Genomic DNA, 8,018 nt, shown 5'->3' with positions numbered 1-8,018 from the left:
TAAAATTAAGTGTCTGATATGTAATAGTCATTCCCTCAGTAAATAACAGTTGTAATTTCAGAAGAGTTTCTCTGCTGAGATTGTTATATAGGTCTCCAGCCGCCAAATTTTACAAGCATTAAGTAACAAAATAGCAGAGGCTGGTATTTCACGCAGTCAATGTAATGCATTTAATTGTTTAAATCACAATATTCTCCTAGAGAAACTGAGGCTTTATCAAACTGAATGTCATAGCAGAATGGGACGTCACAGCTGACCAAAAAGTGCAGAAATCTGTACATCACTATCCAATCCATGTAAGCAGGGGAGATTCTTCTAACTGGGGAGAAATCAAAATGTGTTGTAAGAATAATATATGATGCTCATACGTGATCATCTTCTGAGACATCTTTATAAAGAGTTGGGCATTCCAATTACTGCTTCATTGTATATTTCTTTCCTTGTGGAGTTCATTGTGTATAATCCACTGCCGTTCAAAATGAACATTGATGTACATAAGTATAATATGAGATGGAAGAAAGTAACACCCATTACTCCACACATAGCTTGTCCTTAGCAGTGAAAGTGGTGCACAATGCTGTAGCAAAACAATTACATTTGTTACTCAGTGATATAAAATGTCTTACAGACAGCAGAATCAAATTTGAAAGCAAAGTGAAAAAGCTTCTCCTTGGCAATTCCTTCTATTCCACAAATAGTTTGTTATTGTAATGTACAGAAGGTGGTGGACAGGAGTTACTAACACAGATCTGCACGTTATAAAAGTCTTCAGAATGTTCTGCATGTATCTATATTTACAAATTAAATTTTGATGTGACTTAATATGACAAGCTCCACATTTTAGTGATTTATCATTCAAAAGATCTATAGAAAATGAAACTGGCGAGCAATTAACTGATTAAATGAATTGTTGAATCCAAATAAGATTCCCAGAATATTTTTCCTACCATAATCCTTCAGAAAAGATACTTTCAAAATGGCTACTGTCTCTGGCTACTGAGGCCATACTGTGAGTAATGCTGCATGATGGGAGAAATGATCTGGATGGTGGGAGCAACAAGGAGGGTGGGAGGGGGAGGGACAGCAGGTTCGGAGTGGGAGATGGTAAAGTGCTGTGTTTGGGCATATACAGGAACAAGGTGGTGAGAGGTTAGGGTAGGTAGGTGGAGTTGGCAGGTTAGATGGATGGCAGTTGGAGGGGGGGGGGGGGTGCAATTCTGAAAAGCAGAGAAGTAAATTGACTATGGGTGCATTGGTGGAGTGGAAGCTGTGTAGTGGTGGAATGGGACCAGGAAGGGGATAGGTGGGTAAAGGACAATGATTAACAAAGGTTGAGGCCAGAACGGTTATGGAATGTACGATATATTGCAGGATGTCTCCCACCTGCACAGTTCAGAAAAGCTGGTGTTGGTAGGAAGGATCCAAATGACAGATGTTGTGCAGCAGTCATTCTACAAGAACTTTTCTACAAGGTAATTCTCAGTGTTGCTTCATTAGCATGCCCTCATGTGTGCTGATGATCACAAAATCAACATGTCTCAGTGTTTCTAATTGTATGTTCTGTGTTCATATACATAACAACTAATTCTTTTCCCACTTTAGTTTTACTTGAATAAGATGCTAGAATGTAATCACATAACAACTAATTCTTTTCCCACTTTAGTTTTACTTGAATAAGATGCTAGAATGTAATCATAAAGTATTTAATTTATCCAACCCTGTGTTGGGGTGGTACTGAGATACATGCTGGACATCATTATTTTTAGAGGTCTCTAAATTTCCAAAGAGATAAAGAAGCTGTATTGTCTTGTTACTCCATCCTCTAATATTCTGATGAAATAAGCTAGCCTTACTTTCCTGTGGATACTTGCATATTTTGTGGGTCTGTTCAGTTATTTTGAGTTATTTCAAAACATGGTGCCTGTATCATAATTCTAAGCTAACACAGGTACCTCTATGACACCAGTAAACACAGAGATGTTGAGTGGTGTGATGGTATCTCATGCTCTATTTTCTGTAAGGAGATCAGGCTACGTATCTTACCCTCTCTTGTTCAGGTGTTGACTGTGTTTAGTAGAACATTGAGTCCCATTTTGGACAAGGTAGTTTTACACACATATTTAGTTTACTTATAACAAGCTTACACCACAAGTCAAACAGGATAAATTTGCAACGCGTGTGTAGTTTTCTCTGGTATACCCTACTGTCAGTTTGAAGCTGTCCCCCAGATTGGCACCTTGGCATCTGATTGCACAGCTCCAGTCAGGGCTGGCTGAAGCAGGCTGTGAATAGCCATGAGGACATTGTGAGCTGTCCATAAATTTAGGTGGAAAATAATTGCTCCAGAATTTTATGTTCACATCTTGGGTATCTCCACAACCATGTGACCCTAATCCAGTGTTTTCTTCATTTCTGTTCAGCCTGGGGCAACCATATGTTGCTTGGTATTGCACTGATTTAAAACCAATGGTAACTGACTTAGCATATTTTGATAAAATAAAACATATCAGTAACACTGAGGGGAGAAAAGTGATTTTAACATTTACTGTTGTCATATAAATGAAATATAAACAAAATGAATGACTTATAAAAAAATGTTGCTGACGATGTTCGGAGTAGGTATTAAAATCCATGGAGAAGAAATAAAAACTTTGAGGTTCGCCGATGACATTGTAATTCTCTCAGAGACAGCAAAGGACTTGGAAGAGCTGTTGAACAGAATGGACAGTGTCTTGAAAGGAGGATATAAGATGAACATCAACAAAAGCAAAACGAGGATAATGGAATGTAGTCAAATTAAATCGGGTGATGCTGAGGGAATTAGATTAGGAAATGAGACACTTAAGGTAGTAAAGGAGTTTTGCTATTTAGGGAGTAAAATAACCGATGATGGTCGAAGTAGAGAGGATATAAAATGTAGACTAGCAATGGCCAGGAAAGCATTTCTGAAGAAGAGAAATTTGTTAACATCGAGTATAGATTTAAGTGTCAGGAAGTCGTTTCTGAAAGTATTTGTATGGAGTGTAGCCATGTATGGAAGTGAAACATGGACGATAACTAGTTTGGACAAGAAGAGAATAGAAGCTTTCGAAATGTGGTGCTACAGAAGAATGCTGAAGATAAGGTAGGTAGATCACGTAACTAATGAGGAGGTATTGAATAGGATTGGGGAGAAGAGAATTTTGTGGCACAACTTGACCAGAAGAAGGGATCGGTTGGTAGGACATGTTTTGAGGCATCAGTGGATCACAAATTTAGCATTGGAGGGCAGTGTGGATGGTAAAAATGGTAGAGGGAGACCAAGAGATGAATACACCAAGCAGATTCAGAAGGATGTAGGTTGCAGTAGGTACTGGGAGATGAAGAGGCTTGCACAGGATAGAGTAGCATGGAGGGCTGCATCAAACCAGTCTCAGGACTGAAGACCACAACAACAACAACAACAACAACAAACCTGTAGTCACCTTTTAATATATCTAAAATTTAAAAACCTCTCTCACACCGGCCTGAGTTAGCTTCACTGATCAGGATAGTAAAAACATGAGTATATTAAGGGAATTTTCATTGACAAAGCAGGCTTATCACATTCACACAGTTCAATACTGTTCTATCCTGATTAAATGAAGCTTAACTTAAATTCCATAAGGCAGTGAAGCAATGCCGAAGTCTCGGTGCGACGAAAATTGTCAGTCGATCTCGTGGAAACATTTGTATTAATTATTAACTTTCGGTGATCACATGGGGAAGACCAGAGATCTGCTGGTAAGACCGTGTTAGCCCATTTATTTGAAGTAACTGGATATCTTGAGCATACAAAACGGCAGGTTCGTCCAGTGTATATCAGACGTTTCCCACTAATCCCGTGCAACACAGCGTAGTAGGCAGACATTGTCAACAATAATAATCCGTTAAATAATATGCGAACACACTTACTTTAGTTTAGTTCATGTATTAAATTCCTTCTCATACAGAATCTCATCAAGATGGCGACTAGCTCAACAATACATACATATACCTCCTTCTTTCACGACTAATCGGCAAGAAGTCCCTATTCTTTTCATAAGAGAAATCATAGATAGCAGAAAAGCTATTCCATGGAGTAAATGGACGCTCCAAGGAATAATTGGGCTTGAAACTACTTTGCATTGATAATCGGTAAGATAAGAAGAGATATTTCGAGATATTTACTGAGTTATATAATTTATAAAATTTCTAAAAATATCACGGAGAGACCGCTGCAAGAGACATTACAACCTGACCAGAAGTTTTGTTCCTCCTGCCACCGAACTTCACTAATTCCAACTATATCTAACTTTAACCTATCCATTTCCCTTTTTAAATTTTCTAACCTACCTGCCTCATTAAGGGATCTGAAATTCCACGCTCCATTCTGTAGAACACCAGTTTCCTTTCTCCTGATAACAACATTCTCTTGAGTAGTCCCCACTCGGAGATGCAAATGGGGGTCTATTTTACCGTCGGAATATTTTACCCAAGAGGACGCCATCATCATTTAATTATACAGTAAAGCTGCATGCCCTCGGGAAAAATTATGGCTGTAGTTTCCCCTTGCTTTCAACTGTTCGCAGTACCAGCACAGCAAGGCTGTTTTGGTTAGTGTTACAAGGGCAGATCAGTCAATCTTCCAGACCATTGCCCCTGCAACTACTGAAAAGGCTGCTGCCCTCTTCAGGACCCACGCGTTTGTCTGGCCTATCAACAGATACCCCTCCGTTGTGGTTGCGTCTATGGTACAGCTATCTGTATCGCTGAAGCACACAAGCCTCCCCACCAATGGCAAGGTCCAAATTAATTCTCATCATTGATGGAATATGGGTATGGGAGCTATTCCTGAACTTTACTGTGTTACTAAGAAACACATTCTTGTTGTTCTTCTTGTTGAAATATTAAACATTATATTCGTTTGTTGGAAGTGATCAGTAATTAATTGCTTTTTGAGATTGGGTACTTGTGTCTTAACTGCATAAATCATTTAAGCATTAGATTACTTTTGAAAACAGTATGTGCAAGCAGCAATATAAGTTTCATTACCTGTTCTGTGAGTTATAATTTCGTTCTATCTTTTACTTACACTACCATAAATAATATATATTATTCAAGTTACGTAGGTGTTATATGTCAACAAACAACATAGTTGCTTCTATGTAGTTGTTTGTCAGATACTTCATCAAATTCTTTCCATACAACCTTGTTGACTGTAGCAGTGCATCTGCAAAAGAAATTACTACAAAGATGGGTTTCTGAACATCACTACTTCATGTTTCACTTCTCCTAATCCATATTATTAATTTTCTTTACTACAAATTCATCTTACTCCAGTGCTTCATACTCCTCGCTACATTTTGTTGATTGTGATGCACAGTGTCATTTAAAAAATACTAGTAAGTATCAAATTACATAGACAAAATATACCGTCATTATCACATCTATCTTATCATAACCATGACAATCATCATATACTGCACCTCAGTGCTCTAGCAAGGATATTATTTTACTTTAAACAACTTATTTTTCTGTAGTTTCTCTGACAGGCGTCTCACATCACAAGTACATGTCTTCAGTGACATCATTAAAGGCATCAGTATTTAAATACCCTTTCCTCCCTCAACTACAGCTTGAACAGGAATATGATAAAAACTTTTCATGAAACTGCACATTACAGGTGCCATTGAAAATCCTGCCACTGCAGCTGAAGTACCATCTGCTCCAACTGTCTGCACAAGTGGTGGGCCAAGTTCACTGAGTCCCTGTTCCATCATACCTCCACATCTGATGGGATGACTGCTCACCCGTGGGCCTGGCCGACTGCACTGCTTCGCCGCCGCACCCAGTGGACCTGGCCAACTGCACTGCCACGCCGCCGCGCTGTGTGGGCCTGGCTGACTGCACTGCCTCGCCGATTTGCTGTGTAGGCCTGGCTGACTGCACTGCCTCGCCGCTTCACCTCATGGCCCTGGCTGACAACACTGCCTCGCCGTCTCACTGCGTGGGCCTGGCCGACCGCAGTGCCTCACCGTCTTGCCCTGTGAGCCTGGCCGACCGCACTACCTCGCCACCTCACCGCGTGGGCCTCGTCGACCGCACTGCCTCGCCGCCCCACCATGTGGGCCTGGGGGACCGCACTGCCTCGCCGCCTCGCCGTGTGGGCCCGGCCGACTGCACTGCCTCGCCGCATCGCCCCATGGGCCTGGCCGACCGCACTGCCTCGCTGCCTCGCCGCGTGGGCCTGGCCGACCGCACTGCTTCACCGCGTGGGCCTGGCCGACCGCACTGCCTCGCCGCATGGGCATGGCCGACCGCACTGCCTTGCCGCCTCGCCGTGGCCGAACGCACTGCCTAGCCGCCTCGCCGCGGCCGAGCGCACTGCCTCGCCGCCTCGCCACGGCCGAGCGCACTGCCTCGCCGCGGCCGAGCGCACTGCCTCGCCGCCTCGCCGCGTGGGCCTGGCCGACCGCACTGCCCCGCCGCCTCGCCGCGTGGGCCTGGCCGACCGCACTGCCTCGCCGCCTCGCCGCGTGGGCCTGGCCGACTGCACTGCCTCGCCGCCTCGCCGCGTGGGCCTGGCCGACCGCACTGCCTCGCCGCCTCGCCGCGTGGGCCTGGCCGACCACACTGCCTCGCCGCCACGCCGCGTGGGCCTGGCCGACCGCACTGCCTCGCCGCCTCGCCGCCTCGCCGCCTCGCCGCCTCGCCGCCTCGCCGCCTCGCCGCCTCGCCGCCTCGCCGCGTGGGCCTGGCCGACCGCACTGCCTCGCCGCCTCGCCGCGTGGGCCTGACCGACCACACTGCCTCGCCGCGTGGGCCTGGCCCACCGCACTGCCTCGCCGCCTCGCGGCGTGGGCCTGGCCGAACGCACTGCCTCGCCGCCTCGCCGAGTGGGCCTGGCCGACCGCACTGCCATGCCGCCTCGCCGCGTGGGCCTGGCCGACCGCACTGCCTCGCCGCCTCGCCGCGTGGGCCTGGCCGACCGCACTGCCTCGCCGCCTCGCGGCGTGGGCCTGGCCGACCGCACTGCCTCGCCGCCTCGCCGCGTGGGCCTGGCCGACCGCACTGCCTCGCCACCTCGCCGCGGCCGACCGCACTGCCTTGCCGCCTCGCCGCGTGGGCCTGGCCGACCGCACTGGCTCGCCGCCTCGCCGCCTCGCCGCATCGCCGCCTCGCCGCCTCGCCGCCTCGCCGCCTCGCCGCCTCGCCGCCTCGCCGCCTCGCCGCCTCGCCGCCTCGCCGCCTCGCCGCCTCGCCGCCTCGCCGCCTCGCCGCCTCGCCGCCTCGCCGCGTGGGCCTGGCCGACCGCACTGCCTCGCCGCCTCGCCGCCTCGCCGCCTCGCCGCGTTGGCCTGGCCGACCGCACTGCCTCGCCGCCTCGCCGCGTGGGTTTGGCCGACCGCACTGCCTCGCCGCCTCGCCGCGTGGGCCTGGCCGACCGCACTGCCTCGCCGCCTCGCCGCGGCCGAGCGCACTGCCTAGCCACCTCGCCGCGGCCGAGCGCACTGCCTCGCCGCCTCGCCGCGGCCGAGCGCACTGCCTCGCCGCCTCGCCGCGTGGGCCTGGCCGACCGCACTGCCCCGCCGCCTCGAAGAGTGGGCCTGGCCGACTGCACTGCACTGCCTCGCCGCCTCGCCGCCTCGCCGCCTCGCCGCGTAGGCCTGGCCGACCGCACTGCCTCGCCGCCTCGCCGCGTGGGCCTGGCTGACCGCACTGCCTCGCCGCGTAGGCCTGGCCGACCGCACTGCCTCGCCGCCTCGCCGCGTGGGCCTGGCCGACCGCACTGCCTCGCCGCCTGACCGCGTGGGCCTGGCCGACCGCACTGCCTCGCCGCCTCGACGCGTGGGCCTGGCCGACCGCACTGCCTCGCCGCCTCGAAGAGTGGGCCTGACCGACCACACTGCCTCGCCGCGTGGGCCTGGCCCACCGCACTGCCTCGCCGCCTCGCCGCGTGGCCCTGGCCGACCGCACTGCCTCGCCGCCTCGCCGCGTGGGCCTGGCCGACCGCACTG

At 49.6% G+C, this 8,018-nt stretch overlaps 1 protein-coding gene across 1 annotated transcript; it reads left to right on the top strand.

The window, feature by feature from the left end:
* The first annotated feature begins 6,920 nt into the window (after positions 1 to 6,920).
* Positions 6,921 to 7,805, top strand: LOC124560157 (uncharacterized protein DKFZp434B061-like). Its single transcript, XM_047130920.1, has one exon. The coding sequence runs from the start codon at positions 6,921 to 6,923 to the stop codon at positions 7,803 to 7,805; it is 885 nt and encodes a 294-aa protein (XP_046986876.1).
* Positions 7,806 to 8,018: the final 213 nt, after the last annotated feature.

Source organism: Schistocerca americana, unplaced genomic scaffold, assembly GCF_021461395.2.
Source record: "Schistocerca americana isolate TAMUIC-IGC-003095 unplaced genomic scaffold, iqSchAmer2.1 HiC_scaffold_107, whole genome shotgun sequence".
In the NCBI taxonomy this organism is placed as follows: Eukaryota; Metazoa; Arthropoda; class Insecta; order Orthoptera; family Acrididae; genus Schistocerca; species Schistocerca americana.
The sequence above is the reverse complement of the archived record's forward strand: the minus strand, read 5'-3'. Positions and strand labels throughout refer to the sequence as shown.